At 45.5% G+C, this 21,234-nt stretch overlaps 1 protein-coding gene and 1 pseudogene across 1 annotated transcript; both read right to left on the bottom strand.

Annotated features, from left to right (window-relative positions):
* LOC128347574 (zinc finger protein 850-like) overlaps window positions 1–21,234 on the bottom strand; it is a 61,566-nt pseudogene that overhangs the window by 38,546 nt on the left and 1,786 nt on the right.
* Window positions 3,358–8,476, bottom strand: LOC128347685 (zinc finger protein OZF-like). The gene is given in 4 exon segments (XM_053302652.1): window positions 3,358–5,028; window positions 5,030–6,386; window positions 7,949–7,997; window positions 8,462–8,476. Coding segments are annotated over 4 exon segments (1,485 nt in total). The 3' UTR covers window positions 3,358–4,964.

Genomic DNA, 21,234 nt, shown 5'->3' on the forward strand with positions numbered 1-21,234 from the left:
TATCAAAATAACCGCCTTGAGTCATTTCTGGAAGAGCAGTATAGAAATAGAATAAATAAATAAATAGTAGTAGTAGTAGTAGTAACACCACCACCACCACGAGTAGCAGAAAGGGAATGCTGCTTCGGGCTTGATGCAGGGCTCCCTCCCTGGCAGCTGCGAAGGGAAGATCCTGTCTGCTGCCTTCTGCCCCCAGAGACTCCCAAATAAAGAAGGGAGGTGGGGAGAGCGGGAGGGACAGCAGGGAAAGAACGGAGGAAGGGAGGGCGCCCAAGAAGGCTGCGACGATGCTATAGTGGGGATGTTAATAGTATCAGTTGGGGTTGCCAACATTCAGTTCCCGGAATATAGGACACAAATCAGTGGGTCGGGGGTGGAATATTGATAATTTCGAATCCAACCTGAACATAGTACATTGTCCCACTTGCTAAGCAGAGTCCACCCTGGTTTGCATTTGGATGGGAGACTACATGGGTGAGCACTGTAAGATACCCTCCTTAGGGGAAAGGGCCCCTCTAGGAAGAGCATCTGCATGCAGAAGGTTCCAAGTTCCCTCCCTGGACTCCGCAGATTGGACTGAGAGAGATGTCTGCCTGTAACCTTGGAGAAGCCGCTCTCTGTCTGTGTAGACAATACTGAGCTAGATGGACCACTGGCGGGCGTCCGACTAGGTATGAGGGAGCTTCCTAAGTTCCTATCAGGATTTCATCTTTCTCTTTGAGTATACTGTGGTGTAATCCCCCTGCTCCTGTTTCTGGCTGGGGCTGGCATACCTGTCATCGCCAGCGTGGTGTAGTGGTTAGAGTGCTGGACTAGGACCGAGGAGAGCCAAGTTCAAATCCCCATTCTGCCATACTAGCTGGGTGACTCTGGGCCAGTCACATCTCTCTCAGCCTAACCTACTTCACAGGGTTGTTGTGAGGAGAAACTCAAGTATGTAGTACACCACTCTGGGCTCCTTGGAGGAACAGTGGGATATAAATGTAAAAAATAAAAATAAATAAATAAATAAATATCCTGGCTCTTAATCTCTTTCCATGGACTGACAGAGTTGGTCTCCGTGTAGTGCTGAGCTGGGCCAGACCCCCTTCCTAGCCCACTCCCTCCCTAAGAGGCTCCCAGCCAGGTCCAGCTTGTGCAGAGCCAGAGACTGGAAACAAACATGGCACTTTAGGAGGAGGCTTGAGTGCAGGCCAACAGCTTGTTTACCCTTCCCTTGATCTCTAATGCCTAGAGGTCTCTGATGAGATTGTTTGGGAGGAAGGATCATCAAGACCAGGCACCCTTTCAAACATGCTAGAGAGGACATTCCGGCAAATCTAATCCAAAGGTAGTAAGTAATCAGCTGCTTTGCGAGCCTGAAGCAGAACTGTATATTCTTGGCCACCCAATTAAAGAGGGTCTCGGCCAAGGCCTGATTGCCATGGCAAGGTCCATCAAAGGTGGTAAACAGGGATGTGGACTGGCAGAATGCCCGCCCGTTGGACATCTAGGGAGCGTAAGTGACATTGAGCATGGTCTTGGGGTTCAGGAAAAAAGACAAGTAATGTGATCGGCTGGGAGCAATGGAAGGAGTGGACCACCTTTGGCAGGAATGTGATGTCTGGGTGGAAGATTACCTTGTCCCTGTGAAAGATGAGGTATGGAGGTTTGGCTCACAAAGCTTGCAGCTCACTGATCCTGTGGGTGGAGGTGGTTGCAACCAGGAAGGCCACCTTATATGACAAGAATTTGAGGTAAGTGACGGCCAGGGGTTGAAAGAGAGGCCCCATGAGGCGTGGGAGGACTAGGAATCGTCCGGGTAAAGGTGGGTGAGGCCCTTTAGGAACTTCTTAAGCATAGGGCTTTGAAACCAGGAGGGTTTTTGTAAAAATAAACAGAACCAAAAACCTGTTTGTTTTTTAAAAGAAGCTCAGAGCATTCCGATGAAGTTGATCTGTCAGAGGACAAAGAAAGACGGAGGAGGGAAAGCGGACGCATGCTTATATCGCCATAAGGGGAGGGGCTACCGCCAAAAACTTCGATATCAAGAGAAGCTTGGAGTTTCCAGTGTGGTCTCTGCAGGTGCAAAGCCCTTTTCTGTAAAGCAGAGACTATGCTGAAGAATTTTTTCTCTGTTTCCTCGCTCCTCTGAAAGGACTAGCAACCAAATCTGCAGAAATATTTTGTTATGCTCAATCAATCTGAAGTATATTAAGAGTCGTGAGCCAGCATTTTGAGTGAGTTACTCCACTGCTAGCCCAGATACAGGTCTGTGAACGTGTCCTTTGCCTCAGCTTGTACAGGTCTCCATCTGTTGGTCCAGAGAACAGATTCCACACTCTGTGACCAGCCACCCTCCTTGAGTCTCAGCTTTGTGCCTCGAGCTCCCACTTGCTAAATGGATCTCCAATAACGTTCCTTTCAACTCAGGAACTCTACACAGAAAGGGTGAGTATAATCTCCTCCTCTAGCTGCATTACTGTAGGCTGCTTAAACCACGAGATCCATCTCCTCTTCCTGTCCCTTCTCCCCACTTCTCTAGGAGCTGAAACCCCAGGCCCAGACTGGTTGCCCCGACTCAATAAAGGTTTTTCTGGCTGCCTTGCAGGTAGGGTCCCTTCTCACCTTTCTTCCTCAATCCTTCTTTTTGTCAAGATTCTGGAAAAATCACTCCTTCTCTTGTCTTCCATGATCTCTCCTTACCCCGTGAATAATCTTGCTAAAAATCTCATCTCTCCTTTCCCTGATCACCCTTCATGTCTAGTGAAGCCTCCCTTCTTCCTTCCCATCCCATCTGTGTGTCTGCTGTTGCTCTACTGCTGCAGAATATATACACCTGTTCTGGTGAATGTTCAGCTCCATTTCATTCCAAAATTGCCTACTTACTTCCTCCTATCTAACAGCTTTTCCTCCCCTGGTTTGGTACTTTATCTGTCAATTTGCCTTCCCAACCTCCCCTACGCAATCACTCTCCCTGCCCCAGTTGGTTCCCCCCTCCCTTCAGAATCACTTGTCCTAGGAATTGCCTTTCCTGTAGTCTTCAGCCATTTTAGTTACTACTAACATTTCCCACTAAACTGCCCTATTTAGCAGCTCCATCTCCCAGAACTCAGTTGTTCTCAATAGAATTTTAATGATCCTAATTGAATGTGTGTTTTTATTGTGCTAATTCCCCATGTGTATGATTTTGCTGGTTCACTCATCAATGTGGAATTTCAAATTCTCTTTTTAAATAAATTTGATTGATTCATCATTAGAAATTTATCCCATTTTGTATCGGCTCTGCTCCCACGACAGGGGTTAGCCATTGGGAGTGATGGTTCCAACACAGACACACATGTTCAGCCCACATATCAGGACAGCTGAATTCCATCCTGGGGGTGGAGGGTTTTTATAAATTAAAACAACTATTAAATTTGCAGACATTAGAACTCCATTGCTAGAAACGGAAAGTACACAATAAGTTCACATTAGTACAGTACATTGAAACTGGAGCTTAGATGCAGAAACAAATCAGGGTAAGTACAGAGCAAAATACATATTTAAGTATATAGTAAACACTAAACACGATTCCTAACACAAAGAGACCCTCTACATGTTACCTCTGGCCTAGAGAAACCTTCCAACATGAAATTGCCCCTCTAAACTTGTCCACATCAACTCAAGTATTAGGTAGAGGAAGTTCTGCAGACCACTTTCATGTACTCACTCCATTACAAAAGGGTGTATGCTCTTTCCCATACCATGAAGGTTCCTTCAGTTTGTTATGCACGTATAACTTGGCCTACCTAGTGTCCACACATCTGGCAAATCTTCCTTGCTCAAACTCTTTGGGACCCAGCCCTACCTCCCCACTACACATCAGAAACCAACGTTCACTTCAAGGCTCCTTGTCTCATGGGGTTCTGGATTTCATGGCCTCCATTTGTAGTCACCAAGTTCTATCCGGCTGTGTGTATTTGGTGCCTAGATCTGACATTTTGCTCAGGTATGGACAACTGTGTGGATGATGATGGGGATTCAAAATAGTTAGTTACTTGTGGACAAATTATGACCTGGGACCTAGAGGGACCATGAAACTGTGCAGGGGCACTGTTCTCTCTAATAGAGATTCCCAGATGCAGTGCCCTTTGGCTAGGGATTATGGGAGTTGTAGTCAACATCTGGGAATCCCTGTTAGATGGAACACTGTGCAGGGGTTGCGGATGGTCATGGTCTCCACAAGCCCGAGCAAGCTCGAACTTAATCCCGACCAGACAGACCTTTTTGGAACATCTGAGCAGGAGATGTATACACACACACACACACACCAGGTTCACAGCCTTGGAATGTGAGGTGCTGGGCCCAAATGGGAACTCTCCTCTGATTTCAGGCAACTCACAGGACTCGTCTTGCCATCTGCTGCTCAGGTGAGAGTCCCATTCCATAGCTAGAGGGGAACCTGTTCCTAGGACCAGTCTCTGCAGAAATGTTGGATCTCTCCTTCCTGAGATGCTCAAGAAGCCTTTGGACCAGTCTTCCAAGGATGGGGGGAATTCTTATGCAGGATATGCATTCTGGAAACTGTGCACTCATGCTTGATAATGTGTTTTTTTTAACTTTGCAGTTGTCTATCATAAAATAATAATAAACAATTAATTTTAAACAAGGCTGAGATTCCCCTCCTCCAGACTGTTGGAACATACTCTGCATACAGACATCTCAATCTCTGGCAACATCTCCAGAGATGTGTTGTGAGCCCGGAGAACAAAGAGAAGGGATAAGAGGCCTTTAAAAAATCTAAATGAAGTGCATGAGTGCTTACGTGCTGAGCTTGCACTGACAAAGAGAAGAAATGCCCTTCCTAAGCAAGGCCTTTCCTTGCTCATGTCTTAAAATGTGAGCATTTAAGGAGGACATGGTTTCGGCTCTTTTTTCAAACACAGATTAATGTAGCACTTTCCTGGGAATTCATTTACAACATGAACATGTAAAGTGGTACTTCAGTAAGAAACAAGGGAGTGCCTCCAAGCAAAGCTCTTAAAACACTGCAGACATTTATACGGTATCACCAGCCTGAAGCTTTTGATGAGAAATCAGACTTGATCTATGACTGAAGCTCTTTCCATACTCCAAGCACATATATGGTTTCTCTCCTGTGTGAATCCTTTGGTGTAATGTGAGACTTGCATTTTTACCGAAGCCCTTACCACACTCTAAGCATGTATATGGTTTTTCTCCTGTGTGAGTCCTTTGGTGTAAAGTCAGGTTGGTCCTCTGACTGAAGCTCCTTCCACACTCCAGGCATTTATATGGTTTATCTCCCGTGTGAATCCTTTGATGTACAGTGAGATGTGCCCTTTGACTGAAGGCCTTTCCGCACTCCAAGCATGTATATGGTTTCTCACCTGTGTGAATCTTTTGATGTGAAGTGAGATATGCATTTCGACTGAAGCACTTTCCACATTCAAAGCATGTATATGGTTTCTCCCCTGTGTGAATCTTTTGGTGTAAAGTGAGATGTGCATTTCGACTGAAGCCCTTTCCACACTCCAAGCATATATATGGTTTCTCCCCGGTGTGAATCCTTTGATGTAAAGTCAAGCTTGTGTTGTAACTGAAGCCCTTTCCACACTGCAAGCATGTATATGGTTTCTCTCCTGTGTGAATCCTTTGGTGTGAAATCAGGCTTGTGCTGTGACTGAAGCCCTTTCCACACTCCAAGCATGTATATGGTTTCTCCCCTGTGTGAATCTTTTGATGTGCAGTGAGATGTGAATTTCGACTGAAGCACTTTCCACACTCCAAGCATCTATATGGTTTCTCTCCTGTGTGAATCATTTGGTGTGAAATCAGGCTTGTGCTGTGACTGAAGGCCTTTCCACACTCGAGGCATGTATATGGTTTCTCTCCTGTGTGAATCCTTTGGTGTGAAGTCAGGCTTGTGCTGTGACTGAAGCCGTTTCCACACTCCAAGCATGTATATGGTTTCTCTCCTGTGTGAATCCTTTGGTGTGAAGTCAGGTTTGTGCTATGACTGAAGCCCTTTCCACACTCCAAGCATGTATATGGTTTCTCTCCGGTGTGAATCCTTTGATGTACAGTGAGATCTCCTTTTTGACTGAAGCTTTTCCCACATTCCAAGCATTTGTATGGTTTCTCCTTTGTATGCATTTTCCATTGAAGGCTGGGTTCAGAACTGAAGTTCAGCCTATCAAAAGGGCAAAGAGTTTTCTCTACTACTATCTCATTTTTAACTTGGATTGTGCTTGTATGCAGTTCACCATGCTGAGAAACAGGAGGTCGATTCCTCTTCTTCTGTTTGACTTCAGCTTTTATTCTTTGTTGTTCCCTCTTTGTCCTTCTGGCACCTCCCAACAATCCTCTGTGTGGTTTTCCCTCATTCTCACTCTCCCAACTGCTCCCTGCTGGAATCAAGAGAGAAAATTGATCAGGGCTGAGACAGTCAAGGGGCCTCATATCTATGAACAAGCCCCCGTTACGTGTCCTCTTGATGGGAGAAGAACACAGCCAGGCTGCTCTATATTACTGAGACACAGGTGGAGGCAGCCCAGTGCCAGCGATGGCGTTTTTGGTGCCATTGGTGAAGAATGATTTGGCATCCTCCAATTCATTAGAGAAACGGGATATCTAGAATGAACTTTGAGCAGTATTTACTTGGAAATCTAAATGAACACTATAAAGAGAAAAACAAGCAACTTAGAATGAACTTTAACATGTAGCTAAATAACTGAACTTGTATCTAAGATAAATAAAAGCAATAATTTTAATATACATCTAAATAATAATAAAGAACCACAACTTTGTTATTATTGCAACAGGCTACACTGATTTCTGAGCAATCTTTTGGGCTAGGAAGCACAGTTGTAAGGAAGGCAGAGGGGCAGGTCTCCCAGTGGCTGCTACTCCATATCACAGCAGCGGTCAGACTTTATCCCACCCACCCTTCAACTGATGATGATGATAATAATTTAAAAAACTTTGTTAGCCACCCCATAACAAATTGTTCTCTGGGCAGCTTACAACAGAGGAGTAAAACATACAATAAAAACACATAACACATTAAATAATAGCAGACCAAAAAAGCAAATACAGAAAATTATATTTAAAATTAATTAAAAATAATATCAAATCCGGAAACCAAAATTTACAAGGCCTGGGTGATAAAAAAAAGTTCTTTGCCTGGCATCTAAAAGAACAAAGTGACTGGGAAGGCTATTCCATAAACGGGGTGCAACTACACTTAGATGAGTACTGCAGACTTCAAGGAGCATTGGAAGTGTGGAATTTGCAACTTAGGGTGCAATGTGGTATAGTGGGTAAAAAGTGTTGGATTAGGACTGGAATGACCCAAGTTCAAATCCCCAACTAAGCCATGAAACTCACTGGGTGATTCTGGGTCAGTCATTTTTCTCTCAGCCTCACCTACCGCACAGCATTGTTGAGGAGCAACACAACCATTTAAATTGCTCTGGGCTCCTTAGAGGAAGAGCAGAATATAAATGCAAATAAGTAAATACACTTGCCAGCATTTTCACCCAAGAAGGAAAGATATGGAATGGGAAGTGGTGGTCTTGGCTGGAGGAGAGGAGCCCTTGTGACTCTTGAAGTATAAGGGCAATTTTACTCCTCCAAATATCATGTAACCCATAAAGCTGCACACAGTTTTGTCACATTTTAAACCTTCTCGGGATGCAGAGCAGTATGAGGACCAGAGTCCTCCACGGAAACACTGTGAGTGATAACACGAGGCTAGAAAGGAAATGTATTAGTAGGGTTTGTGTTATCACCCTCCTGATAATAACACTAAGAGGGACTTGGAGCTGCAGAAGGAAATCAGGGAGGCCTCAAGGAGAGGCAAAGCAGTAATAATGGGTGACTTCAATTACCCACACATAGATTGGGTAAATTCACATGCAGGCAATGACAAAGAGGCTAGCTTTCTAGATATGTTAAATGACTGTACCTTGGAACAGCTGGTCATGGGTCCAACCAGAGAGAAAGCAGCCTTGGACCTAATCCTGAGTGGTGCTCAGGATCTGGTGTGAGATGCCAGTGTCATGGAACCATGAGGGAACAGCGATCATCGTGTGATCCAATTCAGCATATGTGCGAGCAGAGAATTGCCAAGAAAATCTAACACAGATATTTTGGACTTCAGAAGAGCAAACTTCTCTAAAAAGAGGAGTCTGGCGAAAAGAAAGCTGAGAGGGGATATCAGGAGGATCAATTTGCTCTGGAATGCATGGAGTTTATTTAAAACCACAATAATAGCAGCCTAGTTAGAACGTAGATCAAAACCAAGGAAAGGTACCACCAAGTCCAGGGGAACTCCTGCATGGCTAACCGGTAGAGTCAAGGAAGCTATAAAAGCGAAGACTTTATTCAGAAAATGGAGTTGAACAGAAAATAAAACAAACTCTGAAAAAAAAAATTCAAAGAGAGCAATGCAGGGATGTAGAGTTTGGGGAACATTTACCTCAGTGTTCTTCATTGCACGGCCCACAGGGACCCCACTGGCAGCTCCTGGCTTGTCTGTACCAGGCGGAATTCGGACCCAAAGCAGGGTGGCAGTTTGGGTTCGAACTGCACTGCTCCCTGGTTCAGAAAACCAGTTTGTGGGTTATACCTGTGAAGGGGAATCCAGCTAGGATTCCCCTTTACAAGTACAGGGGAATCCTTTAGGCAAAAAGGCTATATGCACGTTGGCGGGGGTGAGGGGGAGGCTCTCTTTTAACTTGCAAAAAGAAGCTGACTGTCCCGGCCAGACAGTCAGTTGGGAGGCCAGCGGTAAGTTAAAGCCATCCACACCCACATATTTAGCGAATCTGGTCCAGATTTGAGGCGAACGGGGTTAGCCGGTGCTGTGCACATCCCTAGAGGGAGGTAAGAAGTAGGGTCCCCTAGGGATCTGAGTATAAATGATTCATAAATGATCTAGAAGTTGGGGTAAGCAGTGAGGTGGCCAGATTTGCACATGTCACCAAACTCTTTAGGGTAGTGAGATGCAAAGCAGATTGTGAGGAGCTCCAAAAGGATCTCTCCAAACTGGGTGAGTGGAAAGAGAGAGCTGGCCCCGGATGCCAGATAGGTGGACTGAAAGGATCCAGCTGGGCTGCTCTTATGTTAGGATCATCAAACAAGCCGTCCTCACATACATCAAAGAGAGAACACAGCAGCACATCAAAATCCTGAATTAAAAGTTGTTGCTCTTCAGCCAGGAATGCTTCCTCCCTTGGCTACAAGAATTAATTTATAAAACGCGTTAATCTCTGGACAGAAGATTAATACAGAAGTTAATGGTGGAAAGAAATGTGCAGAAGCATAAAATTAAGGAGGCAATGTTTATAGAAAAGTTAAAACCAATTTTGGTTGGTTTGCAACTTTGAGTAGTACAAGCTGTGTTAATTATTCTGTTCTCTACAGCAATGCTGTGTTTCTCCTCCCCCACCCATAACTCATCTTGTGGTAACGAATTTAAATCGCTAAGTTACTCAGTCTCTATTAGCAGCTGAAGTGAGTGTTTCTAAACTGAACTTGTTCTACTTTTTCAACCTGCAACATCTGGTGATGTTTAACTGTTGCACAAATAAAGAGGACATGGTGGAAGGAACCATTCAGAAATTCCCTCGTTAGCCTACTCCTGCCTGCCTCGTTGATTTTCCTACCCTCATTCACTATTTACCCCCTCAATCTGTCTTCCTTTACCCCATCTCTCTCTCTCTTCTTCAGTTTTCCTCTCCCTTCAGAATTGCCTGGAACTTTCCTCCACTGCATGCTCCTCTTTGATCCTCACAAGGACTCCTTCTGTGAGGAAGGTTAGCCTGAGAGATTATTGGCTCAAAGCCACCCAACAAGCTTCATCTCTGAGGAGTATTTGATCCCAGATCTTCAAGATCTTTAACACTCTGGCTGCTATAGCACACTGGTTCTCTGGCCCACATGTGGACTGAACCCAGTTATCTGCACCATTCTCTCACCAACTTCAGCAAACTAGAAACATCTCTCTTTTCATCTTCCAGTCTCCCTTTCAGCGAAAAAGAGGAAGCCTTACCCAGAGAGGACACAGTCTCATAATTCTCCTCCATGACTGCCCTGTGCAGGGCTCTTTGGTCCGGATCCAACAGAGCCCACTCCTCCTCCGTGAAATGCACAGCCACCTCCTCAAAGGTCACTGGACACTGGAAGAAGAAGAAAATATTTCCTCCCTCACAGAACATGTGAGGGTTCTTTCCCTTCCCTTCCAAGCAAAACCCAAATAACATAGTTAGCGGAGAATGGCAGGAAAGATTCCCCTGCAGCGTCATTGATTCTATTTATACACTACTTTTCACAAAATCCTTTAGAGGGGTTTACATAGCAAATAAAAATAAATTGAAGGGGAAGGCGCTCTCTCTCAAAGGTGTTCCAATTGTTACAAGTATAAAAATAGATACAATGAAGACACCAGCAACTGCCCTGGAAAACACACTGTCTTGGGACAAAGAGGCAAATTGCTGTTGTCCTGCTAGATATTTGACAGCCAATCCTTTCAAAGGCTCTTCCTTGCCCAGTTAGCCAGATTAAAGCCTTCACAGCCCTCTTAGCCGGCAGTTTTGACAGAAGCAAAAGAAAGAGAGATGCTTTCACACGCAGGGGGACGTGGGGAAGACAAAGGTGGACTCTTCACTCCCTGTCCTCTTCCTCCCCCAGTGACCCCTCCCCTACCTGATCTGGTTGCACTGAAGCCTCTTCCACTCCAGCAGCAAGAAGAGATGGCCGAGAATCTGTTGGCAGAGTCATTCCAGTACCTGCGAATAACACAAGAGTGGTGGAAAAATGTTGGTGAAAGCAATAGAGAGCTGGGTCTCACGATCGGTGAGACCCAGTTTGGTGAGCAGAGCGGGGAGAGTGGGCCAAGCCCGCTCTCCCTGCTCACGATCAGGGAGGGAGCCCTGGGTGGCTGGATAGGCTGCCCACACGCTTGCTGGCTCTGTGAAGGAGCCGGCGGAGGCTGGGGGAAGTGGGGGCCGATTGACCCCCAGAAGCTCCAGCATGCCCTGCGTGAGCGTGCAGGGCAAGCTGGTGAGATCTCCGGAGCCGGCTTTTCGCCTCCCCTCCAGGGTCTCCTCGTGAGTAACTGCGGCACGAAGTCGTGCCGCGGCTACTCACAATTATTAAAAACAGGTGTGTGGAGCGCTCGCTCCGCAAACCTGGTTTAAGGGCAGGGGCACTTAGGCGGGTTACACGCCTAGGAACCACCAGGCTCACAGTCGAGCCTGGTGGTTCACACGATGGGGCAAAATTGAGCTAGCCTCTGCTAGCCTGATTTTGCCCCATCGTGTGAATAGCCTCAGAGAGTCAAGTACAGTTAAAAAGAAATCTTCATGTTGGTTTACTGCACAATTCAAAATATTGACTCCGATGCTTATGGCAGTTTTTGTTTTGAAAGCTGCCATCATTCAACGTTTTTTAAACTGTGGGCGAGGCTGGAGAATAATAATAATAATAATAATAATAATAATAATAATAATAATAATAATAATAGAAGGAAGGAAGAAGAAAGAAAGTGTCGCCCCCCCCCCACCTCCCAACCCAAACACACAGACAAAACAAATTCTCAGGGGAGCATGAAGGCAGGGCTCAGAGTCAGATGGCCTCCCTCCATCATGTATATCCGGCAATCAAAAGGGTGAGAGATGAGAGGAGAAAAAGGGCAGGGAAAGGCCTGATGAGAGAGTTGCAGGGGACATTCGCTCTCTGGGTGGTTTTCTTCAAGCAAAGATGGGTAATTCCAGCTCGTTTACAGGTTTTCTCCTTCCAGAAAAGGAAGGCAAATGCTGAAACCGGTGACAGGTGGCAGTCCTGCCTGAAGGCTGCAGAGCAAATCCTGCTGTCTGTGGTGGCAGGTCACACAATGCAACAACCTTAAGAACACAAGAACAGCCCTGCTGGATCAGGCCCAAGGCCCATCTAGTCCAGCATCCTGTTTCACACAGTGGCCCACCAGATGCCTCTGGAAGCCCACAGGTAGGAGTTGAGGGCATGCCCTCTCTCCTGCTGTTACTCCCCCGCAACTGTTACTCAGAGGATCCTGCCTTTGAGGCTGGAGGTGGCCCACAGCCCTCCGACGATAGTAGCCATTGATGGACCTCTCCTCCATGAAGTTATCCAAACCCCTCTTAAAGCCATCCAGGTTGTTGACTGTCACCACATCTTGTGGTAGAGAATTCAGCAACCTTGCCTCTCATCTCCCCAAACCAGTCCTCCTCTCTGGAGATGCTCCTGGTCTTAGCCTCCCCTTGAGCTCCACTGAGTGCAGCACTGTAGGAAACTCCTACAGACATGAGAAAAACCTTTGATGGTGGCACAGAAGTGCATTTCTGGGGGCAGCGGGGAGGATGTGAAAACTCTTTCCTGCAGACCAAATCCTCCAAATTGGGGGCAGGGATCTACACAGCAGAGAAGCCTCCACACTCATCTGATGTGCTGCGCAATGGGAGCACATCACACCCATTCTGAAAGAGTTGCACTGGCTGTCAGTTCGTTTCCGGGTCCAATTCAAGGTGCTGGTTTTGACCTTTAAAGCCCTTATTGGTTTGGGCCTGGGGTACCTGAGGGACTGCCTACTCCCAAGGGTTGCTGCCCGCTTGACGAGGTCATCTGAGGGGACTCTGCTCCGGGTGTCAACAATGAGGAAGGCTCGGCTGTCATGCACTTGGGACAGGGCCTTCTCTGTTGCTGCCCCCAGACTCTGGAATGCTCTCCCAGTGGCTATTCGCTCCTCGGACTCCATCACAGTTTTTAGAAAGCTTGTTAAATCTTGGCTTTTTATCCAGGCTTTTACATGATTGTTTTTATTGCTGCTTCTATGTGTTTTTACCCGTGTATAGTTTTTATGCTTGTATTTTATAGATTTTAAGTTTGTTTTGTTTTTATATTTTTAGCTTAATATTTTGATTGTCATTTTATTGTATGTTTTTTAGCTTTTGTAAACCGCCTTGAGATTGTTTTTAATGAAAGGAGGTATATAAGTTCAACAACAAATTCAACAATAAATCTGCCCAAATAATTTCTTTCCTCCACACACTCTCCCACTCTCAGTCTTTCCTTGATATCTTCTGAGTGCAGCTGATCAGAGAAAAAATATTGAGGGGACATACAAGTGCATATTAGGGGGAGCATGTCCAAGGTAGCTCTTCGTCAAGTATCTCCAGGGATCCAGCAATGGGAGAGCAGGTGGAAACACTTGTCCACTCCATTGCCCATCCATGGCAGTCATTGGGAAGGAGAGGTTATAAGAATACCCTGCTGGATCCAGGCCCAAGGCCCATCTAGTCCAGCATCCTGTTTCCTAGAGTGGTCCACCAGATGTTTCTGGGAAGCCCACAGGCAAGGGCAGAGGGCATGCCCTCTCTCCTGCTGTTACTCCCCTGCAACTGGTATTCAGAGGCATCTTGCCTCTGAGGCTGGAGATGGCATATATCCCTCAGAATAGTAGCCCCTGATAGATCAGTCCTCCTTTTAATTTATCGCAACTCCTCTTAAGGCCAGCCAGGCTGTTGGATGTCACCACAACTTGTGGCAGAGAACTGCGTAGGTTAATTTTTCATTGTGTGAAAAAGTACGTCCTTTTGACGGTCCTAAAGCATCAGCGTGGTATAGGGATTAGAGTGCTGGACTAGGACCCAGCCGGACGCGAGTTCAAATCCCCATTCAGCCATGATACTAGCTTCTCTCAGCCTAGCCTACTTCACAAGGTTGTTGTGAAAGAGAAACTTAAGTATGTAGTACACTGCTCTGGGCTCCTTGGAGGAAGAGCGGGATATAAATGTAATAATAATAATAAATTTCTTGGCAATTATTTTCATGGGATGACTCCTGGTTCTAGTGTTATGTGAGAGGGAAAAGAATTTCTGTTTATCAACTTTCTCCACATCATGCATGGTTTTATAGACCTCTATCATGTCTCCCCTCAGTCATCTTTTTTCTAAATTAATAATCCCCAGGTGTTGCAGCCTTGCCTCCTAAGGAATGTGCTCTAGGCCCCAGATCATCTTGGTTATCTTCTTCTGCACTTTTTCCAGTTCTACAATGTCTACCTTAAGATATGGTGACCAGAACTGTACACAATACTCCAGATGTAGCCACACCATAGTTTTGTATAAGGGCAGTATAATATTAGCAGTTTTATTTTCAGTCCCCTTCCTAATGATCCCTAGCATGGAATTGGTCTTTTTTACATATGCCACACATTGAGTTGACACCCCAAGATCCCTGTCCTGGTCAGTCACCAACAGCTCAGACCCCATAAGCATATATGTGAAGTTTGGGGGGCTTGCCCGAATATGAATTGCTTTACACTTGTTAACAGTGAACCACATTTGCCATTTTCTTGCCCACTCCCCCAGTTTGGAGTGATCCTTTAGGAGCTTTTCACAATCTCCTTTGGATTTCATTACCCTAAATAGATTGGTATCAACTGCAAGAATTAGAAAGAAGAAGCAACATGCTTGTATTTCTCTCCTAAGGAAGATACCAAGCAAGGGAACACAGCAAGGAAATAAAATAAATAAATAAATCACCAAGAAAGCAAAAAGGGAAGGAGAAACTAAGTTTGTTAGGACTGCTAATTTTCTAGGGTTTGATTTCTGGCAGGCTGGAAGTGTTTGTGTTTTTGACAGAGGAGTAGCCTGAGTGGGGGATTCATTCCAGGTGAGAGCTTGTGGGAGGAGCCACATTCTTGAAGATAGTCTGTTTGCCTGCTGGTCTTTAATACAAGTCCCAGACCAGAGGAGCTTTGTTCACAGGAGCTTGCAAATAGATATTGAAGGAGATTAGCGGGAGATTGGTGGGGAACTCTGTGGGGAGGCACACGAGTGGCTTTATCACAGAGGAGACACTCAACACAAGAATAAGGTGAGTACCACCTGACTTCTGTAATTTTCTTGGAGGACAAAGCTGACAACTGCACCCAATACGTAACTTCAATCCTATATACTCTAAATAGCCAATAAAACTAGTTATGAAGGTAGAATGCCAGCAGGGGAGGGGCTGCTTCCCAGTGTATTGCACAGAGTGTTGCATGTATGACTATCTGCCCAGGACCCCCAGGGTAGTGTTCTCTGAAGTGCTACCTGTTCCACATGCAGGGAAAGCGAGACAGGCGAAGCTGAGGGAATGCATGGATGAGATGGTGGTGCCGGGAGGTGGGGTTTAGATTTGTTAGGCACTGGGATACATTTTGGGGAAAGCAAAGCCTGTACAAAAGGGATGGGCTCCACTCGAATCAACATGGAACCAGACTGCTTGTGCTTAAAATCAAGAGGGTTGTAGAGCAGCTTTTAAAATGACACCTGGGGGATTGCAGGCAGGAAATGGGTGGTATCTGCTGCAGCCAGCAAAATCCACTAAGGTGTAACCTTTTCAAAAAGGGATCCAGGGGGGATCTGAGAAATTTTAAGATGGCACTAAACTGTTTAGGGTAGTCAAATCTACAACGGATTGTGAGGAGCTCCAAAAAGATCTCTCCAAACTGGGGGTGTGGGCGACAAAATGGCAAAAGTGGTTCAATGTATGCAAGTGTAAAGTGATGCATATTGGGGCAAAAAACCTCCAACTTAACATATATGCTGATGGGATCTGAGCTGTCAGTGACAGACCAGGAGAGAAATCTTGGGGTCATGTTGGACAGCTCATTGAAACTGTTGACTCAGTGTGCGGCAGCTGCAAAAAAGGCAAATTCTATGCTAGGGATCATTAGGAAGGGGATTGAAAATAAAACTGCTAATATTATAATGCCCTTATACAAAGCTATGGTGTGGCCACATCTGAAGTACTGGTTACCATATACTGCAGAACTGGAAAAAGTGCAGAAGAGGGCAACCAAGGTGAGCAGGGGCCTAGAGCACCTTCCTTATGAGGCTAGACTACAGCATCTGGAGCTCTTTACCTTGGAAAAGAGGTGACTGAGGGGAGACATGATTGAGGTCTATACAATAATGCATGGAGTGGAGAGGGTGGACAGAGAGAAATTTTCTCCCTCTCTCACAACACTAGAACCAGGCGTCATCTCATGAAACTGAAGGTCAGGAAATTTAGGGCCGACAAGAGGAAGTACTTTTTCACACAGCACATATTTAATCTATGGAATTCTTTGCCATGGGATATGGTGATGTCCACCAGCTTGGATGGCTTTAAAAGGGGCTTAGATAAATTAATGGAGGACAGGTCCATCAAGGACTACTAGTCTGGTGGCTGTAGGCCACCTCCAGCCTCAGAGGCATGACACCTCTCAATACTAGTTGCAGGGGAGCAACAGCAGGGGAGAGGGCATGCACATACTTCTTGCCTGTGGGCTCCCCAGAGGCATCTGGTGGGCCACTGTGTCAAACAAGATGCTGGACTAGATGGGCCTTGGGCCTTATCCATCAGGGCTGTTCTTATGAAAATATGTCCACCCTGCTGCTTAACCCAACTTCTAGATAACTTATGAATAAATTAAAAGGCAATGGTCCCAGTACAGATCACTGGGCGTCCCCACTTCTTTCTTCCCTCCATTTGGTGTCAATGTTCCCATCAACTAGTGGTTGATGGGAAAGATGCCAGTCTAGAGATTTGATGATTTCCAATAAAGATTATTTTTTCCCCACATTTTAAAATTTTATTGATTTTTACAATACCTTATCAATCAAGTTACACTTAATTAAGTAAATATTGACTTCCCACTTACCAGTCTGTGCGGTTCTTGTTAACTATACATATAATCCATTGCTATAATAATACAAAACATATATACTCCATCTTACAATTGGATTTTATCCTACCCAACCTGCTGTAATTACTAAATTTCAAACCCTGCTGAAAGGTCCATGTTAGAAAAATAGTTCTTTAAGTAAAGCAAGAAAGGTTCCCAATCTTCTTTGAAACATTCCAAGTTTTCATCCCTAATAATGATTAATTTTTGATACACATCTCCTGTTTTTGTACAAGTTTATGCCTAAGCTCCATGAAAGAAAAAGTGTCTCCCCACAGTCTCTGCAATTAGAGGTTCAGATGTATAAATCCCGGGGGTGGGGTGGGGATTTTTAAAAAACCTTTTTGCAAGAGGCTAGAAGGCAGCATCCTCCTCAAATGGGCTCAGAAAAACATCAAAGTAGGCCATATATTTTGAGGACATTTGAACAAGAGGACGGCTAAGGGGACATCTGACCCATCCCCCAGGGACGTAGCTATAATTGAGCGAAAGGGTTTAAAGAACATGGGCCCCCAGCTCCTGAGGGCCCTCCAGCTCCATCCCTCCCTATTTTCTCCATTATCTCCCTCACTCTGGGGGGCCGCCAGAGAGAGAGGGATGAACACGGGCCCCCTCTCCCCTAGCTACGCCCCTCCTTACCCAGCAAGGTGGCAGCTCTGGCAACTTCCTGCGAGGTCCAGCTGGACAGCAGCCTCTGCTTGGCATCCAATGCCTTGGAGAAATCAGGAGCTGCTTTTGACAACGATCCTGGAACCTGAAAGAGACAGAAGATCCCAGACAGCAGACAGGGAGAGGAAGAGGTAGAGATTAGGAACATAGGAAACTGCCATATACTGAGTCAGACCATTGGTCTATCGAGCTCAGTATTGTCTTCACAGACTGGCAGCGGCTTCTCCAAGGTTGCAGGCAGGAATCTCTCTAAGCCCTATCTCGGAGATGCTGCCAAATGGTAAAATTTGTAGCTCATGCCGATGATGTTACATTACTGTTATCGAATGAAAATGAAATCTCTGTAATACTAGAACTCTTCTGGGAATATGGCAAGATCTCGGGCTCAGAATTAAATGCTGACAAAAGTGTATTTGTTAGAATGGACCCCGGACGCCAGCAACTCTCGTGCCTACCCATTTCTGAATGTAAAAGTGAAGGGGCCCCAGAGTCCAAACTGAAGTGGGCAGATACAGTAAACATTTTGGGGACTGAATATGGGATTAAGGAAAAAGCCTGGGGGGGAAATTGGACAGATTGGGAAGAAAAAGTAATGCTTAAAATCACCATGTGGAAAAAATGGAGTCTTGCCATGTACCAGAAAGCGGTTTACATCCGGACTTACCTGATACCCCCGGTGCATAACCTGGCGGTAGTCTATCCTCCCCCGCTCGATCTCCTTCGGAGAGTTGAAAGCCAGATCTTCCGTCTAGTATGGCACACAGCGTCCTTCCCTTTGGCCCATGCAGTAGCATTTAAGGAGGTTGAGCGGGGAGGCCTAGCCCTACCTGCCCTGCAACCCTATTTTGTAACTGAATTCATGTCCTACAATTTTGGAAACTGGATTTTCGTGAATGTCTATGATATGTCCAACCTCCTGCAAAAAACCTGGGTCTCGCTTTTCGCTCTGCGTTGGCGCATGTCAGCATGGGGCATAGCATGCTGGGGGAAAGGATCTTTCAATGGCAATATCACACAAGTATTAAAAAGAGAACACCCAGACTACTTGAGAGATTTGTTATTCATACTTAAAAAATGGAAGGTTGAACCGGATCTATTTAAAGGATCCTTCTCAATTAAGCAGCTAAGGAAAACAATTTATGGAGAGATTCTAGAAGTGGGTTTCTTAAAACCTGATTTAGAATGTAAACGCTACAAACAATGCACTTCACAGTACTTGTTGCAACCCGATCACCCTATCGCTCTCTTTAAAGAGAAAAAAGTCCCTTTCCATTTATGGGAAACAAGGTGGCGCTTATACCATCAAGTACTACCACTTAATGCGGCTAAGCCATGGCTCCCAGAGGACCAGCAAGAGTGTCCTAAAATCATCTGCAAACAGAAAGCTAGTGAGCTAGGCAAAACATTCAGGGAAACCCACTCACATTTCTTAAGAGTGTGTGGTAGCCAAAAGAGTGTGGCAGGGAGTAAGCAAGCTGTTAGAGTGGCCTGATTTGGAAAAACAGACTTGGGAAGAACTAACCTCGGGTTTGAGTGATAGAACCTCCTTTCGAGGTCCCAGAAAGAAACCTTCAAGGAAACGGGACGGAACGGGTGCCCCCATACTAGGGAATTGGAACATTCCCCTTCTCGTAATCAGGTTAGTAAACTTGTATGTCATTTATGCAATGCTCGCACATAGGAATAGGGAGGGAAGATGCGACCAAGAGGTTCACGCAGATGAGACAGTAAATCTCTTCTGGAAAAGTTTGTATGGTTATGTGCAAAAAGACAAGAGTATCTCTTCTAAACAGCAATGGGACAAATTGTGGAAATGGACGTCGGATGTAAACCACCCCCCCATTACCTGATGTCCCTTGAAATCCCCCACCCCCGAGTTACAGTACTACTTGCATATACTTCATAACTTTTGTAAACCGCCTTGGGGCTATCTTTTTAACGAAAGGCGGTATAAAAATGCAAAAATAAATAAACAAACAAACAAATAAATAAACTTGTGTGTTTCCAAATCCTTGTGTGTAAATCTTTGTAGATATATCATGTACAAACAACCACTTTGTATATAATTGTGCTTTGGCAACGTACTGTATGCTTTGGTAGTTTGTTGGTTCAATAAAAAAAATCTTGTCCTATAAAAAATAAAATAAAATAATCTTGTCCTATCTTGGAGAAGCTGCCAGGGAGGGAACTTGAAACCTTCTGCTCTTCCCAGAGCGGCTTCACCCCCTGAGGGGAATATCTTGCAGTGCTCACACATCAAGTCTCCCATTCAGATGCAACCAGGGCAGACCCTGCTTAGCTATGGGGACAAGTCATGCTTGCTACCACAAGACCAGCTCTCCTCTCCTAGAGAGAAAGGGAATGGTTCAGTACAAGGCCTGAGAAGGGGTCGGGTGGGAGGGTCATTTATTTTTATTGTTTAATTTCTATTCCATCTTTCATTAAAGCAATCTCAAGGTGGTTCACACAAAAATTAAAACAATACTACAAAAATTACACAGTAAATTTTTTAGCTAAAATATAAAAATACAGATTTGAGTAAAAGATTAAAAACAAGCACAATGTAATCACAAAAGACACAAAGCCACAGCAATAAAAACCATCAAATAAAAGCCTGGGTAAAAAGCCAAGATTTCACACACTTTTAAAAACTGTGATGGAGACTGAGGAGAGGATGGACACCGGGAGAACATTCCAGAGTCTGGGGGCAGCAACAGAGAAGGCCCTGTCCCACGTGCACGACAGCCAAGCATACCTCATTGTTGGCAACTGGAGCAGAACCCGCCCCCAGAAGACCTCGTCAAGCAAGCAGCAACCTTTGGGAGCAGGCGGTCCCACAGGTATTCAGGGCCCAAACCATCAAGGGCTTTAAAGGTCAAAACCAGCACCTTGAAATGGACCTGGAAACAAATTGGCAGCCAGTGCAGCTCTTTCAAAATGGGAGTGATGTAACCCCAGCGGGCAGCTCCAGATAAAATCCTTGCTGCTGCATTTTGCACTAGCTATAGTTTCCAAATATACTTCAAGGGCAGCCCCACGTAGAATGTGTTACAGTAATCCAGCCATGACATGACTAAGGCACAGGTAACTCTGGCCAGATCTGTCTTCTCGAGAAAAGGATGCAGTTGGCGCACTAGCCAAAGTCGTGCAAAGGCACCCATGGCCACTGCCTCCATCTGAGCTTCCAAACACAGAACCAGGTCCAGCAATATCCCCAAGCTGTGTGCTTGTTCTTTCAAGGGGAGTGCAACCCCATCCAGAACCGGTAGAGTCTCCTCAACCCGATTAGCTCTCCTACTGACCAACATTACCTCCGTCTTGTCCAGATTCAATCTCAGTTTATTAGCCCACATCCAAACTATCACGACCTCCAACCCCCGATTCAGGACATCCACTGCCTCCCTAGGATCAGGTGACAAGGAGAGATAGAGTTAAGTGTCATCTGCATTTTGCTGACAACTCAGGCCAAATCCCCAGATGATCTCTCCCAGTAGTTTCATATAGATGTTAAACAGCATGGGGGACAGAACTGAACCCTGGGGGACCTTACAGTCCAATGGACATGGAGCCAAGCAGTCGTCCCCCAGCACCACCTTCTGGAACTTCCCCTCAAGAAAGGACTGAAGCAACTCCAGAGGAGTACTTCCAATTCCTATACTCAGAAGGATACCATGGTCAGTAGTATCGAATGCCACGGAGAGGTCCAGCAGAACCAACAGGGATGTACTCTCTCTGTCTAGCTCCCGGTGTAGGTCATCCAGTAGTGCAACCAAGGCAGTTTCAGTCCCATATCCAGGGCAGAAACCAGATTGAAAAGGGTTCAGATAATCCCTTGAGTGACCCTCCAG

Source organism: Hemicordylus capensis, chromosome 2, assembly GCF_027244095.1.
Source record: "Hemicordylus capensis ecotype Gifberg chromosome 2, rHemCap1.1.pri, whole genome shotgun sequence".
NCBI lineage: Eukaryota > Metazoa > Chordata > Lepidosauria > Squamata > Cordylidae > Hemicordylus > Hemicordylus capensis.